This window comes from Euleptes europaea, chromosome 3 (assembly GCF_029931775.1).
Source record: "Euleptes europaea isolate rEulEur1 chromosome 3, rEulEur1.hap1, whole genome shotgun sequence".
Taxonomy (NCBI): Eukaryota; Metazoa; Chordata; class Lepidosauria; order Squamata; family Sphaerodactylidae; genus Euleptes; species Euleptes europaea.
The window spans coordinates 48,484,368-48,502,731 of NC_079314.1; the positions used below are offsets into that span (position 1 = coordinate 48,484,368).

The window sequence follows — 18,364 nt, forward strand, 5'->3', positions numbered from 1 at the left end:
TATGTAGAAATATATAAGATAGCTGAAACCAATGGCTTACTGTAGCCCCTGCAATAGGATTGCATTGTTACAGCTCCACATGTCCCCTAAAGACTTCTAATCTATTGTTGTTGTTATGTATGCTTCAATATTTATTTAAAATTGTTTTACAAAGTGAAATATCCGCTCATATAAGTTTAAAATATAATATATAACACATTACTGTATGTATATCCTACTGACAATCAGATAGGCCACATACTTTTAATATTTCTGTGTAAGGCAAATTGCACAGCTGTCAGAATGACTGACTTAAGCTATGGTTGGGATGGTGGAAATATCACTGGAGTTCAGACAAATCTAGTCACAGTTGTCAGAAGTAATGGGCTGTTCATTAGTGAGTGCCACACTCTTTTCACACTGTTTCACATAAATTAGTCCCTTTTTAATGTGTACACATCAGTATTTATTAAAGTTGCTAAATTGGTGCTCACAGAAATAGAACACTTTTGTTTATCTCTTCCCAGAAAAAAACACCTCAAACCTCAGAATCCCTCATCTAATCAGTGTGCATCATTTCTGAGTTCAAACAAAAATTGAGAATTTGGCCTTTTTTGATTTGAGTGTGTCTGCTGCTCATCAACAGACAGTGGTCTTTTCCCACTCGATTTGTTTTTCTCATTCAAGGGGCAAGGAAGCCGAAGAAGTTAGTAAACACCTGAGAAAGCTAATCTACTACGATTTTGTATGCAAATTATTTTTAGTTGTTTTCATGAAAAGCCTTGATTTGCTGAGCTATATCCTTTTTTATTTATGAATTAGTCCCAGTTTTTAATTTTACATCTGGAAATAACTAAAGGGACTTTATGACAATCATGCAATTTAATTCAGTCTGTGGATTAATTCTAATAATCTCAATAGAAGTAGAGCATTAGTGCAGTTGTGGGGTAAAGATTAGCTGCTTAAACTAAAAGTCATAGCTTAATTTAGTTAATGAAAGATACTGGAAAAACTGCAGCTTTACAGAGAATTGTACTGGGGTAAGAAGATACTAACCAAACATGTGTATTGGGTATCCTGTGCTATGAGCCATACCAGTGAATTGTAGAGTCTTTTCATATATTCATTCAGGATCATAGTTCCATTGTGCTGGTAGTCCACACAATGGGAAGGGGAAAAAAACTGTTTCTGTCATGTGCCAGCTTCACATTCACCTTTCAGCTCTAAAACAGCAGAAATATTTCAAGACAAAAATCAACGTCAAGTGTGATTAATGTAATCATTGTTCTTCTGACAAACATGTCTCTGTGCTTTGCTATTCTTGTGCTGTTGATTACAGCTGTTATAATTGTGCTTAATGATGGCTAATGACTGAAATAAAGTTTCAGAATAATAGAACATTAAAACAAGAATGCGTGCAATACATTTCTGTCTGTCAAGGAAACCTTTTCACAGTGATGAGAGAGTGTAAAGACTCGCCAACTGCGGCTGCTTGCGAGTAAAAAAAGATGCCTTCTCTCTGGTTCTTAAGCAGCAGTCTGAAAGAAGAATAAGCACTATGCAAGAATAAAGGGATATTCATGGCTAATAATTTGGAGGAACTGAGAATAATATATAAAGTTGAAAAGGCAATGTGAGGCCCACTGCAGTTATGCGTATTGTATAAGGAACAAATTGAAATCTGCAAGGCTGGATCTGACTGCATTAGAGACTAAGCTTCAGCGTTCAGTCCCATCAAAACAGTGTCAATGTTCATAAAATTCACCCTAAAGCTACTTGGCATTAATGACTTTGCAACCTAATTAACTGTGCCTTGCATCTGTGACAAGAGTTACTCACTTGTCACCAGCCTGCTTTTCAGCTTTCATTTTTGGCACTTCAGAAAGCTGTATACCCCCTCCCTTTGTTTTTGTTCCCCTCCCCCCCAGTCTACTTTGGATTTAGTTTGGCCGTGGCATGTTGTAGTATATTCAAATTTACCATTCTCTAACGAGCAATTCAATTAATGTCATTAATTTCAAGCTTTTACTGTGGAAGATACATTCAGAGTGCGGAGAGGGTACTTCTGGATGTCCATCCCTCTTAATGTCTTGGGACATGCTGTGATATTTTCCTCGTTTCTGAGTCTGCTGGCAATTCATGAACACTCTCTACACCGCTGTCAGGATGATTGGGGAGAGAGCTCCTGAAGGCTGCAGCACATGGCTCCTGGCGTGTTAGTCTAGCGCCAACTTTCTAGCATGCATGCAGTAGCAATCTCATTGCCAGGGTGAAACTGATGAAAATTACACTGTTACGCCCTCAGCTGTAGTTCAACTGTCCTCGTCATTTGCTTAGTGTCATAATAGATTGTATGGAAGCTAGAGATAGTTAAGCAGGCTTTCTTCCTCCTCTTCTCCTGTGAATGCAGCTGCGTGCTTTCTAGAGCCTTCCTAAGCACAGCCAACTAATAGAGATACCAGTAGAGTTGTTAGACGCGATCGGTGATTACAAAACATCTTTTTATACCTGAAAGCCATGATTACATAATGGATTCTGTCCATTGTACTATCAGACTAGTAGACTAGGTTGGTACAATGTTAATATACAAACCTAAGGCAGATTCATCGCTTGTAACTGGCAACATACAAATAAACTGCTGGTTTTAATGGATGAACAGACCCTAACCTTTGCACATCCCATGGCGCTAAAGTAACCCATTGGCAAAACCAGTATATGGAGTAGGAACTTGCACAATAATGGCAGTTTTCCCGGCTTCCTTTAAGAACGTAAGTGTTGTTGCGCTGGGCCCTACCAAAGTCCATCTAATCAACCTGGTTTCCAGCAGTGGTTAGCTATTAATTGGAGGCAGAACATGAACCTTCATTTTTCCAGAACTAATAGCCTTTGATAGATGTATTCTCAATGAATTTGCCTCCTTAAAGCAATCTAGGTGACATGACACCAAATGCTTGTTTCAGTTTCTAGGCTGAAAATAGTGATGGCTGAAATGGTTCCTGAGAGAACCCCCTTGATTATAAATACTTGCAAGTAACTTGCCCATTTTCGATCTGTTGAGTGCCTGTTTCTTTCATTTGCTGTTCCTGTGGAAGTATTCATTGCTACTTGTGACAGGAACAGGTCACAGTGGGAATGCACTTACCGGGGGCCAGGAGGTGCTTCTCATGAGGAAAGCCCTGAGGCATGGCTGGTAGCAAAAGGGCTGCTCTGAGAAGCCTGCTCAGAAAAGGCAAGACAACCCCCACTGGAGACCAGCCAAGCCAGCAGCCGTTAGCAGCAGGTGGGGCAGCAGGTCAGCCAAGCCAGGGTGCTTGTTAAGGCAAGGCTTAAAAACAGCAGGGAGAGGCTTGCTGGGGGAATGATGGATAGAGTACCCAGGGGAACTTGTGAGCCATGAGGCAGGAAGGATGCTACAAACTATTTCCTTGAACTGTATGTCTGAAGAACTGAACTCTGAACTGAACTGGAGGGTCTTGCATGTGCTTGGGGAAATGGGACCAATGGACTTGAGACCCCTTCCAAGCTGGCTACTGGCTGCTGCACTACACGTCACCTGGGAGACACCCAGTCCTGCCACACTGCTGCTTTATACTTCCAGGGTTAGTCACATGGAAATGCTAGCCAATTGGATGGGACAGGATGATTTGCTCTGCCCTGTGAAGCAAACAAAATGTAGCTGAAAAACTAACCAGTCAGGGAGAACAATAGAGGAAGATATAAATGAATAAACAAATATTTTTACAGGCACCGTTAATAATAATTTAAAGAGAGCTACTCTACTCATCATTTTATACATATGTCATGGTTCATCTTAGTCAACCAAGTTGTAACCATGGAATTGCACCTCATACAATGCATGGTTTTGTTCAATGCACAGATATGAGAGGCTGATTGTAATATATGAATCATCCCTTTGGTGGGTTCTTTTGGAGATGTCTTGCATTCCCAGACATACATTTTAGGAAGAACAAACTAAAGCTAGCAGCAGTGTGGCCTATTTGAAGAGGTCCACAATTTGTAGCTACAGTTGATAGCCAATAGGATTGCATGTTGATTTAGAAGTAAGACCCATTGTGTTGAATGGGGCTTACTCCCAAATAAGTGTGTACAGGATTTCACTCTTATGCACATTTATCTGAGAGTAAGCCCAAACTCAAACACTGTAGAATGCTGCATTTTGAGATTTCCCCTTCTCCTGTCTCTCTCTCTCCAGACTACAGAGACTGAAAATAATCTCCTGCTGCATTCAGGTAGTCACACAATAAAGCATCCTCTGGACCCAGAGGATTTACTTGCCCAGATGAAAAATATCACCACCACTAGTCTGTTGGCCAGTGCTTTCACAGAAGGCAATCTATTGCCATTCTGTGCTTATAATTGTTGCACTTGTCAGGTGTTTCATAATTATGAGCATCTTGTATCAAAAAAGTGTTTAGAAATAAGAATAGTCTTAAACCACAGTGAACATTACATCATATTCTTCCATTTATTGTGGGTGTTTCATCTACATTTGTTTGAACATTTCCTTTTGTTGATGTTTGTGGAAAGAATATGAAACAAATAAGTTGCATTTAAAAGTTGTAGCTACATGACTTATTTCCACTTTAACAATAATTTGGGGGGAATAATGTGATATGGCCTTATCATTTACAGCTCCCAGTAATGATCTGACACATTCTTGTTTACAAATTCTTTGGCGGTGATGTGAATAATTTTTTTGCAAGCTACGTTGCTATGAATGTTCTTCATATATTTGCATTCCCATTAAGCTGAGTTACTTGGAAAAAAAGTCTCTTGACAATTGCTGCACACCGGAACCAAATAAAGCATTTGGTGTTTGTTGCATGTTGTGCTGTCCTGGGTTATTAAAGAGGTTTTTGAGGAAAAAGACACAAATGGCAGTGTGATGACCACATAGTTACAGTATTTCACATAGCGAATACATACCTCTTTACGCCTTGCAAATCCTTCCTTTTCATATTTGTAGAAGTCTGAAGCTCAAACTAGATATTATAGAATGCCATATTTTTAAAAAATCAAAAACAGGACAGAAATGCCATGAATGGAAGAACAGTGTGCAAAAGGAGACTTTTGCAGCTTGAAACAAGCTGCAATTCCACCCGTGGGAATAAAGATACAGTGTCCATGTATTTTCCTGGTTTCATTTCTTGCAAGCTTGGATAGGAGAACTTTGAACTGAAAAATGTCATCCATCCCCTTGCCTCCACTGTTCGTCTACACCAGGGGTCTCAGAACTGCGGCTCCAGAGCCTCATGCGGCTCTTTGGCCCGTTGAGTGCGGCTCTCCGAACTTGGTTCGGAGCCCCTGCTCTTGCGCCCGCTCATGCCGGCAGCCGGGCTGCGGAGCCGGCACGCCTGAGAGAGCGAGCGGGCGCGCTGTCTCCCCCCACACACACTGTGGAGAATGGCCGGGTCCCCCTTTCCCTTTCCCTCAATGGTTGGGAGGCTAAAGCCTCCCCTCCCCTCTAGCCGCGCGATTGCTGGGCAGGCGGCTCGGTGGTTCCTGCCCCCCCGCCTATCAGCTGTTGGGCGGGGCGGGCTTCCTTTGGTAGACCTGGCCTCCGGCTGAGTCCCATTGGGAGGCCATGTCTACCCACTGGCTTTCTTGGCAGTACACCTGGACTCCGAGGAGGGGAAAAAGTCCCCCTTCAGAGGCCAGGTCTACCAATTGGCTTCTATGGGTCTCCGGAGGCCAGGTCTACTGCCAAGAAAGCCAATGGGGTAGACCTGGCCTCCCAATGGGACTCAGCCGGAGGCCAGGTCTACCAATAGGCTTTTATGGCGGTAGACCAGGCCTCCAGATGAGGACTCCGGACGGGGAGGGGGAAATGGCAGGGACTTACAATTTAATTTTTATCAATAAATAAGATCACTGTTCAGTATGATATCAAGTTTTATTCAGTGTACCTATAGTTTAATTAAGACTTAAAACTTTAATTAAAGTTTATTAAGTTAATAAACAGTGTACCTACCTATATAGTTTAAGTTTAAGAAATTTGGCTCTCAAAAGAAATCTCAATCGTTGTACTGTTGATATTTGGCTCTTTTGACTAATGAGTTCGCCGACCCCTGGTCTACACTATGTGCCCAGCCTTTAGTTTAGGAACACACAAAAAGAAGCAGAGAGATATAACCTAGCTTGTGCCTTAGCCTTCATCAGCATCCTGCATATCTCCTTCCTTTTCTCTGCATGGTGGATGAATAAAATGTGAAGGAGAATATTGCTGCGGCTGGTAGCTGAACATTCCTTTGTTGGGTTAGTGATTCAGAACAGTTGGCCAGTATTTATTCAATGTTAATTGTTAGGGTCTCATGATAGCTTTGGGGAGAGAAGGCAGCATGGTATAGCCTGATCTCATCAGATCTTGGAAGCTAAGCAGGATGGGTTCTTGGAAGGGAAACCACCAAGGAAGACTCTGCAGAGGAAGGCAATGGCAAACCACCTCTGCTTCTCACTTACCATGAAAGCCCCTTGCTGGGGTTGCCATAATTCAGTTGCAACTTGAGAGCACTTTGCACATACACATCATGGCTTCATCATGTACATACGAACTTGGCAACAGCTGATTGTGCTGTCTGATCTTCTGTTACAAGTTGTTTGTGTTGACTGTGAACAGCCTCTAAGTGTGATGGATCCTCAAGACTGCCCCTGCGCTGCTGGTGGTTCTTGTAACTGCTGGTTCCTGCAAATACAAAAATTGCAAATACACTTCTTGCCAAAAAAATTGCTGTTCTTGTTTCCCAGCTGGCTGCAGCAACTGTGCCAAGGGCTGCATCTGCAAAGAGCCACTGTTGAGTAAATGCAGATGTTGCAACTGAAAATGCACTGTTCTGTTCTTTGTGTAACCTTGCCCAGCTAGTCAGGAGGTTTGAGCTGGGATGTCATCAATATGTGGATGACACTCAGCTGCATCAGTTGGTGCACAGCCAGCCAGATGCTGACCCAGAAAATCTGACTGTGTGCTTGGAGGCTGTGGTGAGGTCCTTACAGGAACCCCATGGAGAGCACGTGTACAGCCAGTGGTCCGCCAGCTGTTCTGGCTCCAGATTGAATACCAGATCAGGGCCCTGTCGCCACTCCCCACACCACAGTGGCCACTGCCATTCCTCTCCTCTACTCTGGCGTAGCAGCGCCCGTGTTAAAAATTTTTTTTTTTTAAATCCCTCCATTTCACTGCTGGGCACTGTGTAACTCTCCCCTTAGGGAGTGGCTTAGCTACGCCGGCCTTCAGGATTGCCCTGAGAGTCAGATATGGCTGTGAGTTGACTGAAGCTCCTTGCAGTGCACACTCAGCCTCTCTGTCTGTCTGTCTCTGACTCATGTGAGGTAGCAGACCTGCTGCTCTGTGGGATTACCTCCTTGCCTCTACCTGGGCACTGTGTGTAAATAAAGAACTCCCAAGAATTCTCCCTCAAAGGAAACCATCTTTTACTTTTAGTACTTTTAGTAAGCTTATGTTGCTTTCGTTAGACAGTAACTTGAGCTCAATCCAGGTCATGGTTTCTGAGGTTTCTCCAAAGCAGATCTCTGGCATCCTTATGAAGGGCCCTTAATTGCCTACTTTCTTTAAAGAAAAACTGTCTGTGTCTGACTTGGGGGGGTGTCTCTAAAGTACAATTACTGCAGTAATTTCAGCCTTGTATCATTTGTATAGTGTCTGAACCTGCAGATCATCAATGTGTGCTTTTCCTGTCTGGGCTGGCCTAGCCTCTACATCTGATGTTTAGAATCCTTTTGTGGTAACCCCTTTCAGTTGAAGTTGGAGAAGAATGTTGTACAAAGAGACAATGCCCATTTTTTCCTGTTCCCCAAAGTAGCTATTTTGAAAGATGTCTGCACCTTAATGATGTATCTCTGTTGATGCCTGGAATCATTTGTTAATTTTTTCAACAGCAGCTACACCTGATTTAAAGCCCAAATATCATGCTATTTATGCTTCTCAAGCAGTTTTCTAGAAAATGTCTGGGAGAAACACACACACACACACACAAAATACATGGTAGTGGGGGAATTCCAAAAACTCAAGACTTGCCTGCACTGTCAGTACTAATGAGCATGCCCAGAAACAATGAACTCTGGGGAAATCTGAAGTAACCATGGCAACAGAAGAACACAGAGTAGCTAATTAAATGTGGCAGTTGGGAAAATAAACTGCCAGAGAACTTGGCTTTCTTATTTTGTGTGACAAGAAAAAGGAGAGCTGTTGGAATCAAGATCAGCAGAACAATTGTAAACTATAACATCAAGGTGGTTTGTATTAACAGTGGCACTTGATGTGGGAAGAGGAAGGCCTTTTCATTCCATCAGCTGTACGGAAACTGCCTTTGGTTACTTTGGCACAGGTGTGAAGACAGGCAGGATAGCATAGATAAATTCTTTTTTTATTCTAAAAAAAAAAAAGTCTAGCTTGGCCTGAAACAGATGGCAACCTGGGGCACAGGTAAGAAAGGGATCCACTCCAGGAGCAAGCTTGTACCTCCACCCCAGTGGTCTCTCTGAGTGTTACCATGGTAAATTTTAATTTGGGGGAGATCAACATCCAAATCCCCTCAGTTTGGATAGTCTGCTGGATTTGAGCCTGTTGCTTAAGAGTGGTTTCCCCTGCTAGCCACATCCTTCCCCATTTACTAAGGTATGAAATACCACTATGATGAGTCCAGGGCAGGGGGGGCTGACTAGAGCTTTTCTTTTCCAGAAATGTATCTCCTGTTCTAACTATCCTTTTGTACTGGGCAGCATGGGATATTTTTTTTCAGCCTGCTCTGTCAGGGAAGAGGTTGTGTGCATATATTTGAATTTATCTATTCCATGTTTATTTTAAAGAAAGATTTCCTATCAGAGTTCTTAAAAAGATTTCAAGGAGAGCTACCCATCACTGTACATAATAGAAAAATGAAACACTTGAGGACCTAGTAATACAAAGGGCAAATCCTTTTTTCCTGCAACAGGAGACAGGAAAAGATTACAAATCCCATTCTGCCCAGCACAGAATAATACAATTCTCAGGGCCAGAGTGTCGGATCCGATCATTGCTGACACCTTAAAGCAGTCCTCCCCTGCTTAAGTTTATATTGCACTGAGTACAAACCTGTCTTCTGGCACCAACGTTTCATCGCCCTCCCCCAGTATAGGGATTTTTAGTTGGTACAGTGTGCTCCCATGTACAGAGGGTAAAGGCATGCACTGCGTTTCCCAGGGGATTGAGGGGATGCGAGTCCTCCCTTCTCCTTTTACACCCTACCTAATGATGGTCCCTTTGCTAGTTAAGACTGTAAGCCACACTGTAATCAGCAGGTTGTTTCATAGTGGCTAACAAGGAAGGATGATAAACTGACTAGAGCCTTTGTGTAGCTTGAGATGCATTCATAACAAGACATTGGACTTGACTTTAATGGGCAGCTGCAGTGTTGCCTGAAAGGAATCTACTAAACCAATTACAGTATTGTTTGCTTCAAGACACTTCGACATGAATAATCAACCAGTATTCATCACTCTGCACCTGCAAAAGATACTAAGAGCAACACTGAAATGAGATGATATGATGCAGTGAAGCTGTTTAGTGTATTGTCTCTCATTTAAAAGCCAACGTGAATGCAAAAATCTGCCTGTGTAAGGTGGGTCTCAGAAGGAAATAAACTTGAGTCTGCTTATTTAGCATGGTAGGAACCAAAAGAATCATGGCTTCAACACAAAGACAAGCATTGCGCACACATGGTTTACTTGCTACTCTAGCCAGCTTTGGGGGGAAAACAGAAAACTGTGTAAAAACTTGCTGAAAGGGGACTGAAAGATTACTTTTATCAAGTCATCACACTTGTGCAAAATGATTATGGACGAGACAAGGGAAAAGAGATTGCAATGGAGGGTGGTGACATCTTGTGTTTGAGTTAGCCTTTGGTGAATTCCTTTTGACTCAGCTTAGGATCTGCTTACTATAGGTTTTCCTGGGTGGGTGGGAAAATTCACCTTTCCCAAGATTTCTCTACTAGGAAAAAATGTTGACGTTTTGTATGCCTTATCCTGTTGTTTCTAACTGACCATCAAACATTCACCTTTCTGTTTCTTTTTTGCCCAAATTGTGGGTAATAATTACAGCTCAAGCACAGTTGAGCCCATTTTCAGGCTTCAGGGAACTGTACAGTCACTGAACTGCTGGCCCACAAGATACGGTTCAAAGAAGCTTGAGAGCAATGGAGCTGTAAATCCCTTGTCTACAAAGCTCAGATAAGCTTCCTGACCCAAAACTAAAGATTAGGAAGCGTCCCATTCCCATATTTTTCATAAATTCTCACCATCCTATGTTTGTTTGTGTAGATAGCTGTGCCCCTCTTTTCTCCCCAGTGGGGACACAAAGCAGTTTAAAGCGTTGTTTGCTCCTGCATTTTATCATCACAACACCAACCCCGTCTGAGGTGGTGGTGTGAGGATAAAATGGAGAATTGTGTAAGCCACTTTGGGTCCCCGCTGGGACAAAGGCAGGGTATAAATGAAGTAAATAAATCCATAACTATTGCGTTAATCTGATTGGTAGCCACATTGTAGTTTTTGGGTAACCAAAGGCAGGAATAGTTTAAATAATTTAGCAAAGGAATAAGCAGCCTTGGAATATTATAGGATTGATTTCTTCCTCTAAAGGTTTTTTTTTTTAATTATGTAATCTGCATTTAGGTAGAAATTGTCGTGATTCAGCACAGGAGTTGGATTTTATGGTCCACTGGATCTTAGTCTGTTGAAAATCACATGGTTTCTTTTTTTGGTTCAGGTATTGATTTAAACTTCATTTTATATGGTATTTGTCTTTCAGATGCTCAAATGAGACCAGACTCAAAACGGGGGACACGTTTTGGGCTTACAATTTCTGCCCTACACCTTACTCTTGGACAGTGCTCCTGGGACTTATTTTATACCTGATTTTCTTTGCACCAGGTAAAAAGATTGGTTATAAGGCAAAAGAAATTCAGGTGTTTGGTTTTCTGTTACATCTAGGAAGAATTTTGAACCTGGCATGAATTTTAGACAAGTTCAGTGCCCTTCCAAGTGAGGAATAAATGATGAGTTACCTGGGTGTACCACATTTGTATGAAAACATTCTCCTTGGCCACACAGTCAAAACCCTAAGAGATATATTATATTCATATAATTGGTACAACCCATGAGAAATCCCCAGGAGAGGAAAAGGTACACATCTTGGATGAAAAATTGTCCCAGAACATAACCATTGTGTTGAATATTCACAGAACATATTACCTTGCTAGTCACTCATTGTCCTACTAATTTCTTTTTAATTTTTAAAGATTTTTACTATGTGGTTACAACAACTTACCCTCTTTTTTCATTCTCTGTTCTGCCTTCCTTTATTCTATTATTTCCAAACAAAACAATGAAAAATCCAAGGACAATAGGGATTCATGCTACTTTCCCCTGTCATTTTGCGCAGCTTTACTGCTTTATTCTTTGGTTTATTATGTCTCCCAAAGCTCCCATTACTAACCTCCCCTTGTTATTCTCAATGTCCTGTCACTGTATGCAACAGACACACTTACTAATAAGATTTGAGCCAGTCTTGGAAGAAAGAATCACAGATAACCAATATTTTTTGGCCCACAGGTAGATTTTCAAGGTTCAGGATAATGTCCATGTGGTGGGTTTGAGGCTTCCTTGTGTGTTTTCTAAAAAAAAAAAAAATAGTTTTACTTGTCCCATCCCTTGGCCACAATTCTACTGTAAGCATAATGGTTTCTGTTTATTAGTCTGTTTTTTACTGGCATCGTTTACCATTAAAAGTAAAACATGCCTTTTATTTATAGCCTGGTAGCTTAGTTTATATTAGGTATAAGATAGACAGACACTAAGGAGTAACAAGAATCAAATATTTAAAAGTGTATTTAAGAATTAAATATTTAAAAGAATTGTATGAATATTTAACGACTTTTATTATGCAGGCTCACCTTCTTACTGTATTCCTTAGAATTACTTTAAGTGAGGTAGCAATCCCTATGTTACTTCTCCCATTTCTCTAGTCTATGCCCCTAAGTCAGCACCTCGATAGTTTTACTAGTGTTGTTCTGAAGTCTGTCTTCTTGTCAGGCGGTTTCTTGGCTTATGCTAAATCTTGAAGCTCATTAATTTTCTCTGGTCAGGACCGCTCACTGAAGATACTGGAGTAAAGTGTTGCACCTGGAAGCTTCCCCCTCCTCTTCCTCGGCTGAGCCTCTTTTTCCAGCCTCTTCCATATTCTCAGTCCCCCTCCTTCCTTCAGATAACTCTTCTTCTGCTCTTCTTTTTGTTACCTCTATCAGCAATAGCTGAATCTTCACACACCTTGACTAAACTCACTGTGACTGCCCATTTCTTCTCTCCCATCAAACCCTTCAACCAATTAAAAGTTCACTATGACTCAGCCCCTCCTCTCATGGGTTCTAAGGTGAAGTCCAATGAAAATTATTGAATGTCTGCTTACTGACCAATCATAAACCTGACCAATCAGAAGTTATGCATTTTGAATCCTTCTTTCTTTTATCAGTGTAACATAAATGAGAAAAACGCTCCCTTGGAAACAGGAATTATGGTTCAGCTCTCAAACTTGACAGTTGTTTTTTTTTAATTCCAGAAAATTACCCCATAAGTCTTTATAACAAAAAACAAACAAAAAACTTGTCTGTCCAAATAGTATAGCTACATTGTCAGAATTCCATACTCTCACAAATTATATTTTGTCCACAATATTCTTATAATAAGTCCCATTCCCTTTTCATATACTATCTGTCAAAATGTCCATTTCTAGTATTTTCAGTATTTTTAATAACATCTGTTTGAGAAATAAGGGTAGCTTTTTTCCAGTGCCAAGCCCAAATTGCCTTTGCTGTAGCTACCATATTTAATATATTCTGACAACCTACCCTGATCTGACTGAGGATAAATGTAGCTATATCAAAATCCAATTGTCACCGTTAGAATAACATTCACAATTTGACCCCCGCTGTGATTGTGCATCTCTGCAGTCCCACCACATATGCTCATCATTTTCATTTTTTAAACATTTCTAACACCTATAAACTTCAGTGTTACAAATTTTAATTTATCCTCTGTGGGGTTCAATGCCATTGATTAAGGTCATACATTGTGCTTCTGTCAAAGATAAATATACAGAAAATCCATTTCTAGATTTAAACATTTTTCCTATGCTTTGTTAGAAATATTTCTGCCTGATGGCTCTGGCCCACAATGATGTATAAGAAATCCTTTAGTCATTCACACTTGATATAACTTTATGCAGCCTTGCTAACAGAACTTCCTTTAAGTCTGAATTAAGTATTGACTTCATTTATCTCCCAGTACACCCCCCCCCCGAAGGACATTGTGTTCATCAGATGCTAATCTACTGGTGGTCCCCAGCCCTAATAGTGTGCGGCTGTCCTTGACAAGAGCCAGGTCCTAAAGCAGGGGTGGGGAACCTCAGGCCTGGTGGAATGCTCTTCCTGGTAATATCGGCCCTGTGGGACTTGAAAGAGTTCTGCAGGGCCAGCAAAACAGAGCTATTCCACCAGGCCTTGAATTGCTCTCACAGAGTCAACAAACAGTCACTAATCTTGTCGAAGGCTTTCACGGTCAGAGTTCATTGGTTCTTGTAGGTTATCCGGGCTGTGTAACTGTGGCCTTGGTATTTTCTTTCCTGACGTTTCGCCAGCAGCTGTGGCAGGCATCTTCAGAGGAGTAACTTCAGTAAGGAGTAACTTACTCATCTTCAGATGAATAAGGCTTGGCTTCCTGTCCTGAAAACCTCCAGACTAACAAAGACTACAGTCAACAATAGCCATGCAGATTAGCTTTGGACTTCACACATTAACAGATCACTTCAGGATACAATGGTTCCATATTAACATACCACACCCTCATTAGCACATTATCTTGATACTTACAGGACAATGATTAGCACATTACCTTTGATACTTTTTACAGGACAATGATTCCGCTCAACCCAACCCCTTTCTGACTATATATTACTCTTCCTACACACTTGACACTGAGAGACACTGTCCTTCAGTGTTACTCCTCTGAAGATGCCTGCCACAGCTGCTGGCGAAATGTCAGGAAAGAAAATACCAAGACCACGGTTACACAGTCCGGATAACCTACAAGAACCAAAGTCACTAATCTGTTTTTAAACCTGAAAAAAGTCCTCTATATTCTTCATGATTAAACCCTTTATCTTATTATCATGGGGTCAGATCACCAACTTCCCTTTTATCTTGACCCTATCTACAGATTAATAATATTGGCATGTGATCATGGTTTAGAATGTTTCCATTTTAGAAACCTGTGCTCCTTAAAATCTCAGGAGAAACAAAGAAACAGATTAACCTAGAGTATGTGTTATTTCTATTAAGAAATTGTTTCCTAATTGTGTTGTTATAGAATTATTTCCTAATAATTATTATTTCTATCACCCCAAATGGAATTGTTTTCCCCAAAAGGATGATAGACTATCCAACAGTCTTCTAGGCTCCAGTCTCTCGATCATTTCTAAAAATGTATCAGGATCACATTATGCTAAATCTGTCAATCTAATTGAGGAGCGATATTAAATTCCCCAGCTACAATTATTTCCCCTTCCTTAAGTTTTGTATGCATCTTTCATTAAGGTTTTAAAAATACTCCTGACTTGGGGTATGTACATTCACCAAAGTGAATTCAATAATCTTTCTTTAACCAATAAATAATGGCCTTCTGATATACACTCTCTATATTTCCTGCAGTCCTTCTTACATATTCTCCCTAACACACATTTCAGTTGGATGAGCTTCCTGAATAAAATCTGCCTCTGCTTGTTGCCTTTTAACTAAATGGTTACTTTCTCTTAACAAGATAGTTTAGCCCATTAACATTTAAAGGCAGAAATTGTACATTTTCATATTCCGACGTCCACAGATATCTCCCTCAAACAAAGAAGGAGAAATGAATACACCCACAGAACCCCAGTTGGGTTTATTCACAATCTTTTATTACCTTGATCTGAGTTAAAGTTTGCTTCTATGTTTGAAGAAGCTCTACTCCCAAATGCTCCTACAGCCATCTCTTTTCTTTTGTTGATCTAACTGAGATGTAGTCTCCTTTTAAATTAACCAGTAACTTTAATGGAAGGCCACACTTATATTGCATTTTTAAATGGAGAGTGTATTAAGAAGTAGAAAAGAGCAAGAGTCCAGTAGCACCTTAAAGACTAACAAAAATATTTTCTGGCAGGGTATCTGAAGAAGTGAGCTGAGGCTCACAAAAGCTCATACCCTGCCAGAAAATATTTTTGTTAGTCTTTAAGGTGCTACTGGACTCTTGCTCTTTTCTACTATTGCAGACAGACTAACACGGCTACCCACAGTGTATTAAGAAGTTACATTCCCTATGTTTTGCTAACACAATTGGATGTATAACAATCAATTTCTGCAGAAATAATTAACTTTCAATAATTAATCCCCACACACAATTTCTTGTCCAGTCATTACACTGATAAATTTAACCAGTGCATTTCAAAGATTGATCTTTACATAAACACATTCTCTGTTCCTAACTTCAAAAACTCCTTCTAACTGTAAGCATTTTACTAAAGCTGCAATGCTGAAGGGGGAGGTGAAACTCCTTAGGAACCAGTGTGACCCTGCGCCAGTGTAAGCACCCCTTTAACCCAGGATAAGGGACACTTACGCCATCCCAGGTCAAACACGCCAGCATCGGGGAGCTGTGGAGCTGTGCCGGCGCCTGCCCCTAGCACAGCCATCCCAGCAGGGAATTCTCAGAAGGGAAAGCCCGCACCAGCATGGGGGGGGGGCATTCCCAGGGTGTTCCAGGGGGAAGATTTACCTTTAGGCTGCTTCCTAACCCCTTTCACCCCGGGAACTCCCCCTTGCGCTGCATCGTTGCTATGCCACCTTTTTTGTTGGTGTAGCCTCACTGTTTTCAATGGGGGCATTTTCCTTCTTTTATATTTTAAATTCTCTTTATTTTATTTTCAGTGGCCAGGAAGCCTCTGTGGAGGTGGTGTGGCTACACCGCTCCTGGCCACTGCCTGAATGTCCCCCTTCAGGAATGGCCTGTTCATGTCCTTCATGGTATTCAGGTGTACTTCCCTACTCTACTCCCTCTGTAAGTGCTCTATATTTCAGTTTCCCCTTACTTTATTCAGAATACTTTTAAAAATATCTTTCATTTTCAGTTCAGCTTCTGTTTCCCTATTTTTGTTTTTAATTCACCTGAGAAATATTCTGATTCTTGAAAGCCTCTCTGTTTCAGTTGGTTCTGTTTCCTGAATTTCGGGAGGTGGGTGGGTTCTAACATACCTAACCTTTCCTTACATTTCTCAATAACTGCATTTAGTTTTTTTTCTCTAATTTCCTAATTGTGATATCATTTTACCTTCCCACTCTAACATTTTTAATTCAAAGTAATCACATATTCTACCATTGTCTGTTTGTATTTAAATCCTGTGTCTGGATGTTCTGTAAAATTTAATTATTTTGGTTTTTTGTGTGTTTGTTTTTTGTTTGTTTGTTTAGGAATGGGACCAATGCCTTGGACAGTAAATTCTGAAATATATCCCCTTTGGGCTAGAAGTACAGGAAATGCATGTTCTTCTGGCGTCAACTGGATTTTCAATGTACTGGTGTCACTAACATTTTTGCACACCGCTGAGTATCTTACATACTATGGTAAGAAGTATTTTCTATCTAAATTGGTTCCCAAATGAACTATATTTCAGATAGTTGAAATGTTCGCTTTCCATCTGCAAAGAGCTAGTCTGATAGTATACCTTCTCTCCTTAAAGGCCTCCAGAAAGCTAATTTATATTTATGAAAATTTTCTCAGCACATTCTTGCTGGTATGAGAAATACTTAACACAGTGTGTCAGAGATTCTCCATAATTTAACTAGATCGGGTTATAGTCCTGTTAAAATGGTCACAAAGGTGCGTTAAAGTTCTAGCAAATATTAAACATATTTTTGATGTAAGAAAATCATCAGCCTATCATTCCTAACTGTATTCCAAGAACTACTTTTCTGTTTTAATGCTCTTGGTAGTACATAAATAGTTAAATTCCAAAACAGTAGATTTGGACATATTTTGCATTGGGTACCCATTGTTGGAGATCAACCTGCAGAAAAGTCAATGAGGGTGGGAAACCTTGATTTTGCCTATTATTTGTAGGATCCCCTATATGATGCCAAGCATCCATAATTGGAAAGATGGTTCCTGTAATGTAAAGAAAGTAAAACTTGCATTTTTAATACTCCCTTGAATAACAAATATATAATTAGTAGGAAAGTAACCAGAAACCTTCATTTTAACTCTGGTACTCCGATATCTGTCCCCTTGGTACCTAATAAATAAAAGAATCTGCTCTCCAGATTACAGGCATCAGTTCCCCTGGAGAAAATGGCTGCTTTGGAGGGTGGACTCTGTGGCATTATACCCTGCTGAGGTCACTTCCTTCCCCAAACCTCGCCCTCCCAAGGCTCCACCCCCAGATCTCCAGGAATTTCCCAACCTGGAGCTGGCAACCTTAAGGAGAGGAAAAAAACAGGAAAAGGGAAGAGTCTATGGGGGCTTTCAGGAAAGAGGAAAATAGTGGGGGAGATGCCTCCTGCAAGTTCTTTCAGGTTCCCACTTGTTTATCAATATTTTCACAAATCTATTCTGGAAGAGAAGGAAATAATCCTATGTCTGTGTGTGGGTTTTGTTTTTTCTTTTGTGTTGCAGGAGCATTCTTCCTGTATGCAGGATTTGCTTTTGTGGGACTCATTTTCATCTATGGCTGCCTTCCTGAGACAAAAGGGAAGAAGCTAGAGGAAATCGAATGCTTGTTTGAGAACTCGCTGTGTACATGTGGTATTTCAGATACTGATGATGGGAGGTATATTGAATATATCCGGGTAAAGGGAAGTAATTATCATCTTTCTGACAATGATGCTTCTGATGTGGAGTGATTTCCAGCTGCTGGTGTATTTAATCATTTAAAAGCCTTGGGTGTGGGGATGAAGGAGCTGCTCTTGATGCCCTCACTGCCCTGCTTCTGGTCTGATTCTTCTTTTCTTCTCATGTTCTCAACCATGTTGTTTTGAAAAAATAATAATAATAAAGTGAAATACAGTATTAGCCAAAAGTGACGGCTTGCAAAGGGGATAAGTTATCCTGTGACAATATAAGCATTCCTATAGCATGCACTGCTGTTTTCCTAATGTCCTCAAAACTGTGATACCAAATGCAAATGATGGAATACTAAGCTTAGTTGTCAGTCTTGCAAAAATATGTGAAAAAGAACAGCTAGCCAGAAACCAGATGAATCATAAAAGTATGGTTACCTGGCAACCAGGAT

At 40.7% G+C, this 18,364-nt stretch overlaps 1 protein-coding gene across 1 annotated transcript in view; it reads left to right on the plus strand.

Moving 5' to 3' along the window:
• SLC2A13 (solute carrier family 2 member 13) overlaps positions 1-18,052 on the plus strand; it is a 140,820-nt gene extending 122,768 nt beyond the window's left edge. Inside the window, exons 8-10 of the mRNA XM_056847038.1 lie at positions 10,805-10,926; positions 16,548-16,700; positions 17,749-18,052. Coding sequence (XP_056703016.1) covers positions 10,805-10,926; positions 16,548-16,700; positions 17,749-17,975 — 502 coding nt within the window. The 3' untranslated portion in view covers positions 17,976-18,052. The remainder of the gene's footprint in view (positions 1-10,804; positions 10,927-16,547; positions 16,701-17,748) is intronic.
• The last annotated feature ends 312 nt before the right edge of the window (positions 18,053-18,364 follow it).